At 51.7% G+C, this 20091-nt stretch overlaps 1 protein-coding gene across 1 annotated transcript; it reads right to left on the reverse strand.

Annotated features, from left to right (window-relative positions):
• Positions 1-1972: 1972 nt before the first annotated feature.
• On the reverse strand, positions 1973-16390 carry FAM180A (family with sequence similarity 180 member A; the record flags this gene model as incomplete). The annotated part of the gene is made up of 3 exons (XM_081102771.1): positions 1973-2317; positions 3792-3892; positions 16315-16390. 3 exons carry the CDS (start codon positions 16388-16390, stop codon positions 1973-1975), a joined length of 522 nt encoding a protein of 173 aa, XP_080958897.1.
• Between the last annotated feature and the right edge of the window lie 3701 nt (positions 16391-20091).

Below are 20091 nucleotides of genomic sequence, written 5' to 3' on the forward strand. Positions count from 1 at the left end.
TACAGTGAAAGCATATTGTGAGGCTAACCTGCCTGTGGGCAGTCCCACCCCTGTCTCTACTTTGATCTTTGTTTTCATCAGACAGTGATAATCAAAGGAGGCCGAAAGCCAGGGTGCTCAGGGTACGATGCGGGCGGCCGAGATAGTGTGCAAATGTCAACCCCAGGGCACCTGGAGCGGCTTCAAGAAATGGGGGCAAAGAGAATCAGAATCAAGCCCAAGAGAGAGCTGCAGAGACACAAACTAAACTTAAAAAAGAGACCAGCAGAGCATGTGAAAGAGAACCGATATTTTCAGGAAGAGGAAAAATGAGCAAAAAAGCATCTGTCCTCAGTGTGCATTTGAGGGCGGTAAATGAGCAGTGCCGTCAGAGAACAAGAAGGAGGGGGCGTGAGTTATTATCTTCTGCGTCTGAGACCATCAGGATGCAAAGCTATGTTCTTCTCTGCTACCTCCTTCCTGCATTCTAGTACTTCTCCAAAAAGATCACGCAGCTCGGGCTGCTAGGCAAAGCGCACATGTTCAATGATTTTAAAGAAGTCCAGACCAGCTTTTGTGATCAGCAAATGACAATTGTTAAATACCCCTTTCGAAATCAAATTTAGCCCAACGAATCCTCACTCATTCAAAGATCAGACTACTTGGACATTAGCCTCCAGGACCAGGCTATAAACCCGGGCGGGGGGGGGGGGGGGGGGCAGAGCAATCTCTGAGCGAGTGGGGACTCTTTACTGGAACCCAGGTGCTTCGCTCAGCAGAGGCCTTCATCTAGTAACTCTTAGCGCAGAGGTATAACAAGCCTAGCCATCCGATTTGTAGTGGATGTAAGCTATGGAAGAACAAAATGCAAAAAGCAAGTGATGTTGGTCACAGAGAAAAGCGCACTCTTCTCGCCTGACAGCGAGGAAGGCAGCAGAAGAGCTCACCCCGAGACAGAATTAGCCAAGCCTGGGACCTGCCGGGCTGGCCCAGGAGTCCAGCAGGCCTCGCGGGTCCCGGTGCACTGTCTCACAGTTAGATAAATGACTGGAAATGTCAGGAGTCGAAGAACCTTAGAGATTAAGTTATCCAACTCCTTCCTTCAGATGTTTCAGAGCTACTAAATAAAAGCTGAAGGCATTCCATCTGCGTAGTTTCAAAAGATATCAAGTCAATATCGCTAACATGAAAAACTGGCCTTAAAAGGGTAAAATTCTGTCATCTGAAAATCAGTTGTATTTGGAGCACCGAGTCTCTGATGATGCTAAGTAATCTGAGTGAGGACAGAAAGGCGAGGCTGCGGCGGCCCCCTCTTTGCTGGCATGGCCTCTCTTCATTAGCTTGGCTCCCCTGTTCAGAAGACAAGGCATTGCCTGTGTGTAGTAGACCAGCCCTCACATAAGAAGAGTCAAGACATACAGGCCAGACAATTACCAGTTTTCTAACTCGTTCTTCTCGGCGACTTTTAGAAAAATTGAAGAGTCTATCCTTGGCTAACAAAGTACTTATTCGGCTGTCGCTCTAGCTTTGTTGTATCTTACTACCGAGCCTTCAGAAAAATGTGCGTTTAACCCAGCACCCTGATCTCTTAGGACCAAAGAACTCTGTCCCCCACTTCCCACCATGCTCAAACCTCTATGATGTCTGCTCCAGCTCTGTCCTCCCTCGTGGGGGTTTGTGGCAGTCACTCAGTGCGGAAGCCGCTCTTAGACTCTGCATGTCACCAGGCAAACCGTTCGGCCTCTGGAGGCATCTTGAATGACCACTCCAGCCCTTTCTTCCGGCCCAGGTCACCTTATGACATGAATCAGATGCGCCTGTCAGGAAGCTACCTCGGGGAAAGAGCATGGGGCTGAATTATTTTATCTCTGCTACTCTGAGCTGGTGGCATGTGTTTTGCTGCTGGCCTCTCTAAATGGTGTAGAGAATGAAGAATTTCTGGATTACTGTGTGTGCTGGGCCCTGCTCCGAGGTCCTGGTGTGGGCTTGCCTCTCAGGCAGACACTCTGGAGCCTGAGGACCGCATCAGGTCATGCCTCAGGGCCTGGAAAAGGCTGAGGAGGGACTGGGCCCAGATGTCCTTCTGATGCCCTTGGGACAGGGCTGTGCGGTAGGCCGCATAGGCCAGGGTCAGCGCTGTCCTTTCAAAGTCCTCTTTCTTCAGGATGCCGGGGAGGCTGGCCAGGCTGGCGCTGAGCCGTCGGATGTCCGGGATGCGCTTGGGGATCACATCATTGCAGACGGTGCGGAAGTCAGAGGCCTTCCTGAGGGAGGCGAGCTCCTCGTCCTTGATGGAGATCTGCAGGTCGGGGCTGATGTCCAGCTCAGCCAGCAGGAACTGGGGAGACATGAGGTATGGAAACACATGAAGCATTGGGCATTGTGGAGGACACGACTGTTTTCATCCTCACCTGCCTCCTTTGGGGGAGGCCGCTGTGGAAAGAGCTTTGGAATCCAGGAGACCCGGGTTCCAGTTCTGACATTCCCACCGACTTGGGTGACTTACTGCACGTCCCTGAGCCTCACTTTCCTCCTCTGTGAAATGGTTAGTAGCAAAAATACTCTACAGGGCTGTTGTGGGAAGTAAATAAGACAATTATGGACACCCTGGTACAAACATTGTCCCTGGTACAAAGCCACTATTTAATGACTATTTATTATTTTTGGTGTCCCAGATTAACCCATTCTTCCCTTTCTCCCTCCCACCCACCGAAGATTTTCTAAATCATGAACTATTTCTGATAATTTTAAAGCAGAAGCTGGGGATTGAAGGTATGCAGAGAACGGTGCTAGGACTTAAGTGGGACACAGAGGTTTGTCCTCACTTCTCACCCGTTCTTTGCGAGTGGGGGTGGGGTCTGCCGCATGCATCCCTTGCTCAGTGCTGGGCTCACATCAGGACCCAGTAAACACCTCTTAGACTTGGGGTTCTAAATTGTGTCTGCTTCCAGCTTCCCCCGCTCCATCCATCTCCACGCTCCTGTCTTTCTCAAAGGGACCTGTGATATGACTCCCATGTTCAGGACTTGGTGAAAGCTATGCATTTCCCAGTGAGTTCCCCGTGGTAGGACCTGCCTGCAGCAGGCTGTCTCTTTCTTAGCCGGAGAGTTCTGGAACATAGAGGATGCCAGAGGATGTCAAGGCAGGAGGGGAGTTTTGGAGATCACTGTATCCCTCATTTAACATTTGAGGAGATCCGGGCCCAGAGACACGGTGGCTGCTGCAAGGTCACATGGTTGATGAGTGGCAGGACCAGAACTAAAGCTCAGACCTTGAGCCTGGAATTTTATCGCTGAATTGGATCAAGGGGCCTTGGGAAATTTACCCGTGTTTTGGAGAAGCGGGTCTGAGTGGTGGAGATGGGGGGCAGAGGAAGAGATCCTTTGGGGTGCCCAGATGGTCAGAAACGGGTCTGTCACAGTAGGCAGTTACCTGAGACAGAGCTCCACCAGACAAGCGGCTTGGCATTGCCTGAACCCTATGATGAGTCCTGCCTCCTGGCATTTGCTCGAGACTATTGACTCTGCTGCTAGGGTGCTGGGAGTGGCACCTGGGGCCCAACCTGAATCTCTAATTTTGCCCCCAGTGACCTCCTAATGACATCTCTCCCTGTCTGGCATGTGGGAAAGGAGAGGAGATTTGAGGAATACCTTACTCTGGGATGGCCACGATTTGATGGCCCCACAAAGGAGTCCAGGCCAGTCCCTAAGGCAGCCAGGGCCACTCATTCTCAGGGGCTCAGGCCATTCCTCCAACAAACAGAAACGTTGCAACGCCTTTGGGGTGATGTGGCCACTTGCGCCTCTGCCTACCTCGTAGAGCAGTTCTACTTCTTCCAGGGAGCTCTGCAGGACGGGGTTCAAGGGCATTGAGGACGATCTCTTTGGCCGATGGGCAGCAGGGAACAGCACGGCTGCAAGAAACAAAAGAAGAGGCTCCAGCAGCTGTGCACTTGGCCTCCCCTCCGTAACCTTGAGGTCAGCCAGCCCGCCTTGAAAGTGACGGACTGGAAGCTGTGGTGGTCAGTGAGCGGGAGAGATGACAGGCAGCTCTGATGTGTCCCAGAAGCTCCCAGGCATGTCAGATGTTCCTGTTTCAGACCAGTGATGTCAGACATGGCTGCTTATCAGAACCATCCCAAAAAGCTTGGAAAAATATAGGTGTCCCCAAAAATGTGTACACACACTCTGAATAATTACAAAGGCAGTGTTCATTAAAATACATTTCATTTTCAAAGTTGAGCTATCAGCTGTTAAAGTATGTATCCATTTTTTGGACACCTGTATGTAGTGTACAAGGGTGGGCAAAAGTAGGTTTATGGTTGTTTGTGTGGAGAAAGACATGCAGGTCATGATGATTATTGTTTATTTTTAAATAAACATTTTATTTTTAAATATATTTTTATTGATTTCAGATAGGAAGGGAGAGGGAGAGGGAGAGATAAACACCAGTGATGAGAGAGAATCATTGATTGGCTGCCTCCTGCACGCCCCCTACTGGAGATCGAGACCATAACCAGGCATATGCCCTTGACTGAAATCGAACCTGGGACACTTCAGTCCACAGGCCTGCACTCTATCCACTGAGCCAAACCGGCTAGGGCAGGTCCTGATTATTGCAATAGCTTTTTTAACTCTGTGTTTCAAGTACTCACAACTGTAAACCTACTTTTGCCCACCCCTATATGTGAAGGGAACTTATGTTAAAATCAAACAGAAATGAGCAAACAACAAATCCCTACACATGCAACGAATGAGTCCCCTAATAATACTATTCTCTAATAGTAATGCACATTTTAGCATCTGATCAGTATGAAGTGCTGGCTTCTATTTACTGAGAACACTTTTCATCAGAGGATCCGGCTTCTGGCTATTCCCCCGCCGTCTGAAGTACAGCTGCCAAGAATCTGGACACAGGTGGCAAAGGAAAGGAGAGAGCTGCCCAAGACCCTGGGTGTCTTGGGGAGTGTGGAGCCAGGCTTAGGCTTCCTCCCAAGGATCCGCTGACTTAGAAATGCATTTGGGACAAAGTCAATGACTCACTAATGCTGTTTCTTTGTGGTTGCATTTGGAAACAGTAGCTGGAGGAAGATGGATGGGCTGCTACGGGTAGAGAGTAGGGAGAACTAGGACCTTATGAGGCCAAGTGAAGGAAGAGACAGAATGGTACAGAGTGTAGGAATAATCAATATACATTGCAGTTCTCTGGGTCATATCAGGCCAGGAGCAGACAGCCATGCCTACCGCCACAGCCCCATGATTGCCAAGCCTGCTGCCAGCTGATAGAAAAAGGCACAGCTTCTTGTGCCTAAGGTAACTGGGACCAGGGTGATATGTCAAATATTAAATCACTAGTGGCCTGGTGCACGAAATTCGTGCTGGGGGGGGGGGGCGGGGGCTGGGGGGGTGTCCCTCAGCCCGGCCTGCACCCTCTCCAATCTGGGATCCCTCAGGGGATGTCTGACTGCCTGTGGGGTCGGGCCTAAACTGGCAGTCAGACATCCCTCTCGCAATCTGGGACTGCTGACTCCTAACCACTCACATGCCTACCTGCCTGCCTAATTGCCCCTAACCATTCTGCCTGCTGGCCTGCTCGCCCCCAACTGCCTCCTGCCAGCTTGATCACCCCAAGTGCCCCCCTGCCAGCCTGCTCGCCCCCAATTGACCCCCTGCTGGCCTGCTCGCCCCCAACGCCTCTCCTCCCCCCACAGGCCTGATCAGCCACAACTTCCATCCCCTCTTGGCCCCTAACCGCCTCTACCTTGGCCCTGCCACCATGGCTTTGTACAGAAGAATGTCCAGAAGGTCTCCTGGAAGGTCTCCCAGTCTAATTAGCATATTACCTTTTATTAGTATAGATAGAGGCCTGGTGCACAGGTGGGGGCCGGCTGGTTTGCCCTGAAGGGTGTCCCAGATCAGGGTGGGGGTTTCCATGGGGGGTAGGGTGTCCTGGGTGAGGGGCCTGTGGTGTTTTGCAGGCTGACCATGCCCCCATGGGGTGAGGGTCCCTGCTGGGGGGGCATGGCCAGTCTGGGTGAGGGCCTGAGGGCTGTTTTCAGGCTGGCCACACCCCCCAGAGGGGACCCTCACCCCATGGGGGCAGGGCCAGCCTGGGTGAGGGGCTGAGGGTCATTTGCAGGCCTCTCCCTTGGCGGCCAGCCTGGGCAACCTAAGCCTCCCGTGCGCTCAGGCTGGCTCCGTGGCCACCACCATCTTTGTCCTGCTAATTTGCATATCCCCTCCTGATTGGCTGTGGGGTGTCGCAGAGGTATGATCAATTTATATATTTGTAGATTAGTCAGATCCCCTTAATCTTAGATGACTCTTCTTTCTGCTGCAGTGTGCTGCCACCAAAATAACTATTCAAGCCCTGACTGGGCTCGAACCACCAACACAGCAATTAAAAACAACACATAAATAATTGCATAGAGAGATTTTGGTTAAATCTCATATTACGGAAGATGCTCCCAAATGCATAAATGAGGAAGTAAGATTCTCTGTATGGCTTGGTACCTTGAATCCAGGAGCAGTAAATGGACACATTGTACCACTTGAGGAGTTTATATCTGGGAAGCACTTAAAATAAATCATGTCATTTTAAAAAAAGGAAAGAGAAAGGTACAGCTTCTCCAAGACACTGGATTGTGATCTCCCAGAAAACTGGGCAACTAACTGTAAAGAACCTGAGGCTCCGAGGTAAGTAGCGCCCCCTAAAGTTGGGCAAAGCAATTTGCATCACCATGCATGCCAGCTCTGCGTCTTGATACTGGTGTCCTGGGACCATCAAGAACGGGCCCACGGGCATCCAGGGTACTGTGTTAAAGAAGGCAGGGGGCTGCATAAGCATCTTAGAAAAAAATTGATCTGAAGTAATAAAAATGAAACATCTTTGATATAAAGACATTTCCTGAAAAGCTCACTGGTAGGAATCTCCACTCCCTGGAAAGAGCTGGTTGGTGGAGTATTGCTGTAAGATTGCTTTCTCTGTACTCATCTATTATCTATACCGCGAGTTCCTCTTGGGTTAGGACAAAGATGGTTGTAGGATTCTGCCCCCAGCAGGTCCTGGCAGGCTTCCAGGCCGAGCGCCAGGCGCCGCTGTTGGCTGACGAAATCCACGCACTGGGAGAGCCTTGCCCGCGGTGACCTCTGCTCCCTCAGACCCTGTGGGAAGGAGCCATGGCTGGAGCAGTATTTCCTAGCCTCGCATTGTAGCGGAATTTGTCCTCGTTGCCAGAAAACTGGCCATTTCCTCACAGAATCAGAGATTTAGGGCTTCGCCTCTGTTCGCTCACTGCCTCTGCCTGTAGTTTTAGGTGGAGCTCAGGAGAGTGAGGCAGCTCCTAGGCGTCGGGTCCAAAACCTTGACCGCACATTAGCATCGAGCAAGGGCTTTACAAACGACTGGTGCCGGCCCTCACTGGTTTGGCTCAGGGGATAGAGTGTCGGCCTGCGGTCTGAAAGGTTCCAGGTTCAATTCCAATCAAGGGCATGTACCTCCGTCGCAGGCTCCTCCCCAGCCCGGCCAATCAATGTGTTTCTCTCACATCTCTATTTCTTTCTATCTTTCCCTCTCCCTTCCTCTCTCTCTAAAAATCAATGGAAAAATATCCTGGGGTGAGGATTAAAAAATAACAAAATACTGGTGCCCTGTCCCTGCTTCATAGGTTCTGATTTAGTCAAATGGGGGGCAGGGGGGGGGGTGGTGGACTGAGACAGATTTTTGGCAGCTTCCTAGAGGCTTCTAATGGCAGCCAAGGCTGAGAACCAGCAGGTGCTTGCCCGAGGCTGTATAGAAGGTGGTGCCTCGGCCGGATGGCCACTCTGAGGTGAGCCCAGTGGCTCTCAACCTTGACTGTACATTAGAATCACCTGGGAGTTTTTAAAAACTCAAACGCCACGGCCACCTCTCAGGCCCTTTCATGGGTGTCTCTGGGTGGATGTAGGCATCAGGACTGTTTATGGCTCCCAGGTGATTATAACGGGCAGGCCGGGTTGATGACCATTGGGCTATCCAGATCCACAGCCAAGAACACGGCGCCAAAATGCAAAGTTCACTCCCATCGGAGGCCTTGCAGGCTCATCTGAAGAGATGGAGGCAAAGTAGAGACACGAGAGGGCGTGTGCTCCGACTCTGCTTTCTCGTTGGCGGGAGATGACACCAGGACCAGAGCTGGTCCAAGACCAAGATGTGACCTGTTTCTGGGTGCTCCTCCCACGAAGGTGTGATGAACCGTCTTCTCGGGATAGGATCTGAGAGCAACTTTACTCCTTTCATTCTTCTTCCAGCCTTTCTCTTACTGCGACATTAAAGGGATTGGTTGCCTTAAAGGCATTCTCACCCGGCAGGTGAAGGGGGCAGGAGGGGACGAGTGTCCCGGGCACGGGCATGGAGCCTTTCTGCTGCCTGTCACAGACTCGGGGGCTGCCTCTGGGGAGGTTATTCACCTGCTAGACCTGCCTTTCTTCACTCATTCATTTCCCTGGGACAGCAACGCTCCAACATGCTCACCCAGGGCACCCTCATCCGTAAAGAGGTGGGAAGGAAATACCTCCGGATTCAAAGCGGAGGTTCATCATGGGCATGTACCTCATCGTTTCAAAAATAATGACAGAGTTTGGGAAAGATTGTGAGAAATAACTTCAGCCTCTAGACCAGCCAGGGGATGGACGATTGCTTCCGGAAGTGTGTGGGGAGCGCAGGAATCTGAAAAGGGGGGGCTCCGCCCTCCCACCCCCAGCCAGTGCCCCTGCCTCCTGCAGGCACCCCTGGCATTGCTGCAGCGGCTCTGACTGCGCGTGGCAGGCAGAGGTGCAGTGAGCTGGGGGGCATTTCAGCGCTGCCCGGGCCTCCCTCCTCAGGAATGAGACAGGATACCTTCCTCTCCACTGGACTCCTGCAGGCTGTGTCTGCTCCATGTCCCAACATCCAGGTACAACGCTAACCTCCAGTCACTCCAGGTGGTTTCGCCCATAAAGGGGAAGTCTGGACCCTGCCAGAATGTACGTGGCCGAAACAAAGGCTGGCCAGCTCCCAGATGTGTGCGTGTGATGCTTTAAACTACACTCACTCCCGTTTGGCGAGAAAAACAGCCCTGTCCCCAGGGCCTTTCCGTGAGCCCGGCCGCACAGCGCGGTTCCTCCTCTGTCCCTGTGGTTCCTGCGTCCATCCTACACATCGCACATCTGCCGGCAACCGCCAGCTCCCGGGGGAGGAAACTTACGCTTCCTCCCCTGGACCTCCGTGACAGCGTGACGCCGTAGCTGGGCTCTGGGTGCAGGCTCAATGCCTATATTTTGGAATGATTTCTAAAAAAACCCAGCTATTAAAAAAAAAAAAAAAAAAGAAAGAAAGGCAACAACAGAACACAACATCCCTGGAGACTCTCCCATGCATGCTTTGCTGGGTTTGCTTCCTTTCCCTTCCGTCCCATCTCCCAAATTTATGGAGGTCATTTTAGGTTCGACTCCTCCTCACTGTCAGCTTTGGGGCAGCGCAGTCTTTGCAGGGCTGAGAGGAGGAGACCTGAGCTTCCCCAGCTGCCATCGGCAGGGACGCCTCCTCTGACGGAGGAGAGAGAGGGGGCAGGCTGGGGAGACCAGGGACCGGCAGGAGGACCGTGCCCACCTCTGCACCACTGAGCATCGAGCTTTGGGCAAGAGGACTGCTGGCACAGTTTTGTCACTATCACTGACTTCGTGTACTTTTTTGGTGTAAAACTGGGCCAGTTTGTTTCTTTCTCCTCCACTCAGTGCTCCCCGCCCAGCCAGTCTCCAGCGATTTCTTCAGGATGTGATTGTGCCCGGAGGGCCACGCAGTGTGACCAGGGACACGAGGACTCCCAGTCTCCCCGCATGGCGGCTCTCGCACGGCTGGCCTCGGGGCGGGGGCTGCGAGCTCTCCCCGCCTCCTGCACGCCCTGCACAGCTGAGCCTCAGGGAGAAATTGAGTGGCTATGATTCTGTTGGAGAGACCAGCACAGAACAGATGATTCACTCGCTGAAGGTCATGCCATATGCACTGAGTTGGTGCAGAAATTGGACCCAGACAGGCAGGAACCATGTGTCACAGCATGTTCTGTCCACGTCTGCTGTGGAAAGACACATTTGGACCTCAGACCGAAGTTGTTAAGATGTGGCGCTCGGACTAGCAACAGCTCACGGGCCCACTGGGCGCCCATCAGCGTGCGCTGTGCTTTCCGCGTGCGCCGTGTGAGGTAAGTGTTCCTATCCTGTGTAGAGAGAAGAAACTTGGAGGTTAAGAAACTTGGCCTAGGCCAGTGGTCGGCAAACTGCGGGTCGGCAAACCGCGGCTCGCGAGCCACATTCGGCTCTTTGGCCCCTTGAGTGTGGCTCTTCCACAAAATACCGACTTCTGTGCATGGGCCACGAAGTTTCAATCCCACTGTACGTGCGCGCCCGCACGTGGTATTTTGTGGAAGAGCCACACTCAAGGGGCCAAAGAGCCGCATGTGGCTCACGAGCCGCAGTGTGCCGACCGCAGTCCTAGGCCATCTGATTTGCTTGCTCTAAGGCTGCAATGAAAACCCAGATCTCACAGGCTCCAAAACCCACTCTCGCCAATAGGTGAACAATGCTATCTTTTCGTAGGCACGTCTGCCCAAAGACTGGGTGTTCCTCAGTTCTGAATAACTACAGGAAGGATAATTAATGTTCGTTGTGAATGAATGAATGGATATGGTCTGTAACATATTAAATGAAGCACACATATTTAAAAAAATCTCTGACTGATTTATAATGCGCTATGCAAGGTCAAATGCCGACAGCCCTGTGATCACACTCTGACACATATCCTCATCTCCTCTGCCCCCTCTTTGCTCCTTTGCAATCACTTGGCATAAAGCACAACCCACCTCCTCACCTTTCCCACACCAGCACCAGTGCACCTGAATGTGGGGGGAGGAAACACACCCACGGTCTCACTTGAAATTTATCGTTATTCTCGCACGGGCCCTGACATGCTTCCCGACCATTTCTCCCATTTCTCACTCCGTTTCACTGTGACATAGACGATGATTTCACCCCATCTGCTTCCTCCTTAAACCAGTCACCTGCCTCTTGCCCAGATACCGAGTTCTCTTCTGTGACTGTGGGCACGCTCCTGTCTAGAGCCAACTTTCCCACGAGCGTGAAGTCTCCAAGAAATCTGTTGCTCACCTCTCCCCCTCCTCTCCTACATGGTTCCCTTTCCTCTCCCCCTCCTCTCCTACATGGTTCCCCTCCCTCTCCCCCTCCTCTCCTGCATGGTTCCCTTTCCCTCTCCACTGGGTCTTTCACGTCAACATGGAAACGTTACTTCTTCGATTAAAAAAAAAAAAAAAAACTGCCTCGCTGTCTGCTCTTCCTCCCCACCCTCCTCTCAGATTGCAGAGTTCTGGCCTCATTGGGGCGTCTCCTCGTCTAGCCACCCTCACTTCCCTACTGACTTCCAGCTCATTATTTCCAGGCCAGACTTCTATATATGCAGCTGCCTACGGGAATCTCCTTTTGGACATGCTACAGTTCTCTTCTGATTTCCAGGCCAATCCTAGCCCCCAATACACACACACACACACACACACACACGCACACACACACGCATACACACGCATACACGCACACACACGCACATGCACGCACGCACACATGCACATACATGCACGGATCTCCTACTTCTCTGCCGTCTCTCCATCTCTCTCAGTTGCTCGGGCCCAACACCTGAGAGCCGTCCTTGACTTTTTCTTTCACATTTCGAATCTAACTAATCAGCGAGTCTTGTTGGCTCTACCTTCAAAATAGATCTGGAATCTGGCTACTTCTTGCTACATCCTTGCTGGCTCCCCGGTCCAAGCCTTGAGCACCTCTCCTACTGGTGCCTCTGCTTCCGTCCTTGGCTCCCGCCCTCATTCTGTTCGTAACGCAGCACCTAAAGTGGTTCTGTGCAAGCATAGGTCAGATGTCACTCCTCTGCCCAGAACCCTCGCTGGCTTCCCAAAGTTATTCAAATGCCACCTGGTGCTACATGATGTGGCTTCTCACTACGTCTGAACTCATCTGCTACTCTCCCGGCTCATGCCCCCCAGCCACAGGCCTTCTCACTGCTCCTTGAGCCCCTAGGCATGCTTCTGTCACAGGCCTTTGCACTTCTGTTCCTTCTGCCTGAAACACCCCCGTTTCCTTCAGGTCTTCAGTGACCGCCTCAGGGAGCCCTCCCTGACGACCTGATTTAAAATTATAATCCTGGATACCTTCTAACCTGCCCCTACGTTATTGCCATCTGACAAACCAGATGTTTTATTTCTAAACATGTCTGTTTCCCGTCACTAGATGTCAGCTTTGCCAAGGCACGGGGTGTGTCCCTTTTGGCCACTGTCTTCCCAGTGCCTACCATCCTGCCCATGACTGTTTGTTGAATGAATAAACGATCCCATAGAAACACAGGCACGATCTTTGCCCCTAAACTCGATTCTTTTCAAACCGAGTGCTTCACTAAGTCTCTCTCCTCCTAACAGTGTGATTTTAGAACTTATGCGCAGTTCCAGGTCCTGGTTAATTATCAGAGAGCAGATGTCGTCCCCTGAAGCCCGTGCCCTGCCTTTGTCTCCCAGGAGCCCCCGCTCTGGCCGGGGAGGAGCTGCTTTCCATGGTCCCAGGCAAGGCGGGCGCCTTAGCCCTCCAAGCCCCCTTGCTCAGACGCATGGGCGAAGCTTCCCTAAAGGAAGGAGCCTGTTTTGACCTGGAGCCCGGCCTTTCCTTTGGCTTTTTATAATCTGGGCTAAAACCCGCCTCTTCCTCCCACCCCAAGAGGTTCAGGGTACCAGAGCCGCATCCAGGCGCCCGCGGGTCCCACGGAGCCGCACCCCGAGCTTGTGCCGCGCTTGTTGGAAGGGATTCCAACTGCAGACCACTTCCCGCCAAACACAGCCACATTGTTAATGAATCAGTGGCAGCCGCATGGAAAAGGCGGTGGGTGTGGAAAGGAAAAGCTCGGGTTTATAAAGATCTTGTGCCAGATCCTCCTGATGTCATTTACTTTTTGCTCCCGGGCCAGCCCTTTAGAAACACAGCGGTCTTCTGAGCGAGCCAGGCGCTGGGCCGGCGCCGGGTGCAGCGGGAGCGCTTCTGCAAGGGCTTCTGTGAGCCGCTCCTCGCGCCAGACGGTCCCCGGCCCCCCCCCCCCCCCCCCGCCCCTCCCGGGGCCTCGGGGCTGCCGAGGGGATGGAGGGGGGTGAGTGACAGCCGGACCCGGAGGCCAGAGGCGTGGGGCGTCAGGATCAGCGCGGTCCTTGCTGCGGAGTGATCTGGGCACGTTCCGTGTCACTCAGTGTCCTCACCTGCCCGAGGTCAGCACAGCGCCTGCTCCGGGGGTGCCTGGGCGGTAAGCGGGGTGTCCTCTAATGCGCCCCCTAGGCCGCCAGCACTTCCAAGGCACCGACCTCAGGCCCCTGGCTTCCCTCCCGATGCGAACTCACTGTCTTCCCAGCGCCTAGCATCCTGATTCCCAGGCCAATCCTAGCTCCCAACACACACATGCACACACACACATGCACACACATGCACACACACACACACACGTGCACGAACACGAACACGGACACCGAGAATGACAGATCCCGCCACTCACCCGGGGGCTGCCCTTCCCTCCCTATGACGCTGCTTTAAAAAGAAGTAATTCGCCTGATGCGTGTGGCTCAGAGGCTGAGCGTCCACCGATGAACCAGGAGGGCGCGGGTGGATTCCAGGTCAGGGCGCAGGCCTGGGTTTGGGGCTTGATCCCCAGGGGGGCTAAGGGGGGGGGCGTGCAGGAGGCAGCCGATCAATGATTCTCTCATCTTTGGTGTTTCTCTCTCTCTCTCCCTCTCCCTTCCTCTCTGAAATCAATAAAAAAAATTTTTTAAAGAAATAATTTTTATGTATTTAATAAAAAACAGATATTTACATGGTAGTTAATGCATAGATTCCTTTTTTTCAAAGACTGGCCGGTGGTCTCCAGCCCCCGAGGTTGCTCGGGCAGGAGCTGGGGCTGCTGGGACTGGGCCAGGTGTGTCCAGTTCGCCGCTGGCCGCGCTCCGCACAGGTGAGTCACTTGGTCTTAATCGAGGTGTTGGTGCTGGAAAGGTGGCCTGGTGCGTGGAAAGCTCCCTCCCAGGGCCGAATCCTAGAGAGCGCTTCTCAGGGAGAAAGACCGGTAGGAAAAGGGATGTCCTGGCAACAGGGTGTGTTCCCTTTGGGTTTATGGCTACATTTCTTCCCGTGAGCGGGGTGGGGTGGGGGTGGGAGGTGGGAGTGGGGGGAGGGCACAGGCCGGGCCGTGGTGAGGAGTGGGGGAGGGGGAGGGTTGGGGCGGGGTTATTGGAGGAGGAGGATCTTAGAGGGTGGTCACCCTGAGCCTGTTTCCAAAGGGAATTAGGCCTGGGTTTGGGGTAAGGGCGAAGGTGAAAGGAACAGTAAGTACATTTGGAAAAATTGTTTACATTTGGGTGTGACTCCCACTCCGTCTTTTTAAAATTGGTGGCAATTGTGTATTCCTTTCATAAGTAGGAAAAAAATATTAAAAGCGAGGAAAGACCCACTATGGGGAAGGCTTTTGATGAGGGCCGGAGGGCTCCGTATCGGTTGTTGACTGCGCACTCACGTGGGCCACTAATCTGGTGCTTAGCATCAGCTGCCTCGCCCGCCTCTGCCTCTAGGTCGCTGCCCCTGCTTCCTGGTTGTTTTGTTGGGGCAGCCCTTCCCCAGCGCGGACTGGGTGGGGCCGGAGCAGTTGCTCCCAGGATGTTGCTATAAAACTGTCTGTTGAGAATCTCAAGCTTTTTTTTTTTTTTTTAATGGAATTATTTCATTTTTAAGTGGTAACATTTATATAGTGCTTCATCGTTTACAAAGCATTTTATTTACATTTTTAATCTGAGTCTCACAACAACACAGTGAAGGTAAGTTTTGGTTTTGTTAATCTGGTATCTGTTAGTGAACGAAAGCTCAGAGAGGTTAAGAGACTTGCCAGAGATCACACAGCCCCATTTGAGGCAGAGCCCAAACCTGTGAGTTCCTTGTGGGGTAGCTCATGATGTGGTTATCGTGTTTACAAGCCTGTTACAAACCAAATCATCTCATCGGGCTTTCTAACAGCCTAGAGTGGATTTTACCATCTTTTTTATAGGCTCATTAGGAAGACGCCAGTGTCACATAGGGTGAGTGGCAGGACATTACTCCAATGTCTCTTTGCTCTCTGCTTCCAAAGTTTGTGCACATGGTGAGCAGGGTGGTATGTGTGTGTGTGTCTGTGTGTGTGTCTGTGTGTAGTGGTCTCACCGGAAATAAAGGAAAATGTTACATTAATATTTGCCCCAAGGCAACATTCATTTCACAGCTCAGTTCAGAGAACTGGCAAGTCCCTAATCTCAGGCGTAAAAACGAGGGAATAAAGCCTCAAATAAGTGCAGTGCCCACCCCCTCCATTCCAGGTCCATCTGCTCTGTGCCCTCTGTCCCCACACGGCCGGGCCTTCCTCCCTGACACTCTCCTTGGGGCCCGAAGGCTCATCCTGACCCCCGATGCCAGTCTTCAGCCCCGTGTGGATCTCTCGAAACACCTATGAGCCTGCCTCTTTCCAGTTCTTTCCGGGAGAGAGACCTTGGTTGACTTTAGGGGGTGGGCGGGCAGATTTCAGATCGGCATGAGTGGTCAACGCTCTTGGCCCCTCACTTCCCGACAGAGATAAACTCCCACTGGCTGGGGGTGCTGTCTGCCACCTGGAGCTGGTCCTGGGCATAGAGAAAAGATGGCACGCGGCTCTGAGGGACTACATCTGAGAAGGGCTGGGGGCTGGTGGGGGGCAGCAGGCAGGTAGACGCAAGGATGCTGAAGACTTTCCCTTCCTCTCCTGCCGCTGGCCTGCTCTGCCTGGCTGTGGAGATGTGTCCACTTCCAGCCAGGCTCTCCAGGTAGCATCTGTCACCCATACTCCCAGGTGTTAGCATGTCACACCTGGACACCTGCTCTCCGCACGCCTGCCCAGGGCAGCAGCCTGGGGGAGGGCGGGGAGGAGATCGAGGGGGTCTGTGCACATTCCATGCAGCAAAGATGACTTGCCCTGGCGTGTTGAGAGGGATGCCTTCTGCGTTCCCACCTTGACCAAGCCCCCTCGGCGCTTTGATTCCCTCCAGCGTCCTGTCCCCCATCACCTCCTAACACCTGCTAACTTGTCAAGAAGCATAAAGCAATCCCCAGAGATGAGCTTAAAGGAGGAAATGGGGTTTCTAATCACCCCCCCCAATTCCTAGTTGTATTTAAAAAAGAATGATGAGCATCAGACAAATGATGAAAAGCAACTCACCCCTGCTCCACCTGTGGGCCACAGTGGCCTGAGCATCGTAACACAGCAGCAGCAGCAGCAGTGTCTTCCAACACATCTTCTCCTCCACGCAGGTGAGGAGTCGCCTCAACCCCAGCGGGACCCCGGGAGCTACAGGTGTGCCCGTCAGGTCCTCCTGGGAGACGGTGCAGTTCTTCCCACCTTTCCCTTTTCCAAAGAGCAATGCCCTCTCCCGCCTCGGAAGGTGGAGGCAGTGGCTGCCTCCTGGGGGCACGGGCGGGGACCTGTCTATCCGACTCTCTCTGGGATTGGGGGACTGGGCGGCCACAGAGAGACTCTGTTTTTGAGCACATCTGGAGTGACTCACGGGGCATGTGATCTCCTTGGCAGTGGGCTGGATAAATATAAATCTGTACTTGAGTTCCATGTGTTGGATGCACCCACTGGAATTTTTCTTTAACAAACAGACTCGTGGAACTTGTTAGAGAGCCCGGCGAAGAGCTGGCTGCTGTCCCTGTCCACACACATACCAGAGCCGGGCGAGGGCTGCAGTGGGAGCCGGGACGCTTCTCCCAGATGCTGGGCTGAGCTGGGCTGCGGAGCCCAGAGTTGCCTGAGGACAGCGAAGTCATTGTAGTGTCTGAGCCAGTGATGGCGAACCTTTTGAGCTCGGCGTGTCAGCATTTTGAAAAACCCTAACTTAACTCTGGTGCCGTGTCATATATAGAAATTTTTTGATATTTGCAACCATAGTAAAACAAAGACTTACATTTTTGATATTTATTTGATATATTTAAATGCCATTTAACAAAGAAAAATCAACCAAGAAAATGAGTTCGCGTGTCACCTCTGACACGCGTGTCATAGGTTCGCCGTCACTGGACTGAGCTGAGTGTCTTGTCCTTCCCTGGAGCTAGACCTGGAGATGTTGGCGCCTTCAGCCAGAGCTAGAGCCCCTCCCCCCCACCCCCACCCCCAGTCTCTGGGGAAGGGAGTTGGCAAGTTGTGAGGAGCAGAATGGAGAGGTGCCGGTCGTGCATAGGTGTTGTATGTGCAGGTAATGGTCCAGGGGCCCATGGGTGACCCCTTTCTCCCTTCGCATTCATGACACCTGCTTTCTGGGCTGTGTCTAGACCTAGGACCAAACCACTTTGATTCTTCCAAGCAAAATGGTAGTGTTTTTCCATGATAATTTTTTTGGGCATTTCATTAATCAACAAATTAATTATTTTGTATTGAGATATAATTGACCTATAACAGGGTGCAAGTTTAAGGTGTGCAAAGTGTTTTTTGATACGTGTATATAGTTGCAATGTGCTCGTCAGTGTAGTGTTAGCTAACACCTGTCACATCACAGGATTGTCGTTTCTTTTTGTGGTAGCAAGATTTAAGATCCATGTTCACCATCAAAGCACCGCCATACACACCTTGGTTTTGTCCTCTCCCTCACCCTGTCTGAAACCACAGATGTGGGGTGCTACAGCTTGAAGATGGTGAACCTTGGGGGTTTCCGGCCTGTGGAGGTGCTGCCCAGCGTGACCAGGCCACTCCTCTTTTATCTGGTACAAGAAGTTGCTTGAAAAAAAAAGTGACTAGCCTGGCTGGCATGGCTCAGTGGTTAAGGGTCAACCTATGAACCAGGAGGTTATGGTTTGATTCCCAGTCAGGGCACATGCCCAGGTTGCAGGCTTGATCCCCATTGGGGGGCGTGCAGGAGGCAGCCGATCAATGATTCTTTCTCATCACTGATGTTTCTGTCTCTTCCTCTCTGAAATCAATAAAAAAATTTTTTTTAAAGTAACTCTAAAATTTGAAAACCATTGATCTCAGTAATATTAATAACTAGAGGCCCAGTGCACAGATTCATGCACCGGTGGGGTCCCTCGGCCTGAGCCCTCTTGCAATCCAGGACCCCTCGGGGGATGTTGGAGAGCCTGTTTCAGCCTGATCCCTGCAGGCCAGGCCAAGGGACCCCACGGGTATATGAATTTTTTTCTTGTTACGAGAACTTTTAAGTTCTACTCTCCTAGCAACTTTCAGATATACGATGCAGTATCATTACCTATAGTCACCGTGCTGTGCATTACACCCACAGAAGTTATTCCTCTTATAACTGCAAGTTTGTATCCTTTGACTGCCTTTACCCATTTCCCCCATCTCCTGCCCCTGCAACCACCTGTCTGTTCTCTGTTTTTATGACTTTGTTGTTTTATGGGTTCTACATGTAAGTGAGGCCATACAGTGTTTGTCTTTCTCTTCTCACTTATTTCACTTAGCACAATGTCCTCCAGGTTCATTCCAGTTGTTATTAATGCAAAATTTCCTTCTTTTTTATGACTGAATAATATTCCAGTGTGTGTGTATATGTGTGTATATATTTATCACATTTTCTTTACCCATTCATCCATTGCTAGACACTTAGGTTGCTTCCTTATATTGGCTATTATAAGTAATGCTGCAATAAACATGGGGGTGTAGGTGTCTCTTCAGGACAGCGATTTTGATTCCTTTGAATATACAGTATACCCAGAAGTAGAATTGATGGATCATATGATAGTTCTATTTTTAATTTTTTGAAGGACCTCCGTACTGTTTTCCATAGTGGATGCACCAATCCGCATCCCCACCAGCAGTGCCCAAGGGTTCCCTTTCTCCTCATTCGCGCCAATACTTAACCTCTTGTCATTTTGATGATAGTCATTCCAACAGATGTGAGGTGATACCTCATGTGGCTTTGATTTGCATTTCCCTGATGATGATTGATGTTGGACATCTTTTCATGCACCTGTTGGCCATGGGTACATCTTCCTCAGAAAAAGTCTATTCAGCTTCTCTGCCCATTCTTTAAACCAGATTGTTTGTATTTTTGCTATTGGGTCATATGAGTTCATCCTATATTTTGGATATTAATTCCTTTCAGATATGATTTGCAAAACTTTTCTCCCGTTCTGGCCTTTTCATTTCATTGCCTTTGCTGTGCAGTGTACTTCTTGTTTAAACCTGCAAGGATTGCCCAGAGGACCTAGCATGTGCCTGCGTGCCCTGTAGGTGCCCACTGAACATGTGTCGATTGGAGCTGAAGCTGAGAAAGCTCCCAGTTCCCTGCACTTTTGCCAGAACCCCAGTGAGTGAAGAAGGAGCTGAGAGGGGAAGATGGACCCGACTTGCCCGTCCCCAGGGAAACCCGGACCAGAAATCACAGTCTTGGCCCCAGCCTTGGACTCTTTCATCTGCAGGCTCAAATCATCAAACTGCCACCCACTACATACCAAGCCGGGATGCAGACTAGCTTCCTCTTTGGGCTGGGAACAAATGTGTTTGTAACTAATTAAATTTTATAAGATGATAAGCCAGTCTGTCTCTCCCACCACTGCAGCTTGGCAGCCAGAGGCAAATGTCTACAGTTCTCAAGGAGTCTTGGGAAACCCTGGTCTGGTGCACTGTTTTGTTTTTATTTTTTTCTTTCTCTCTCCATGTTTTTCTTGTTCTTGCTGAAATTCTATGCACCCAAATGGCAAGCACTGTCTTTTGTAACAGATCACAGTAAAACCACGACGGTGGAGCTTTCCAGACCTATTGATTATTTAAAGAATACTTTAGGGGGGAAGTGCTACTCAAGGCAACAGTTCTCAAGCTCATGCTTACCTCTGCACCCCCACTGCGCCTGCGTGCATGTCTCTCGTCAGCACCGATCATTTTCCAGCTCAGTCTACTATTTACTGAGTTCTGACCTTTTTTTCATTCAATTTTCACAGCAGTTTTGCTCAGGAGATACTATAGCAGAGTCCATGTTACATC

The sequence above is a fragment of the Myotis nattereri genome (assembly GCF_964212035.1).
Source record: "Myotis nattereri genome assembly, chromosome: 11".
Taxonomy (NCBI): Eukaryota; Metazoa; Chordata; class Mammalia; order Chiroptera; family Vespertilionidae; genus Myotis; species Myotis nattereri.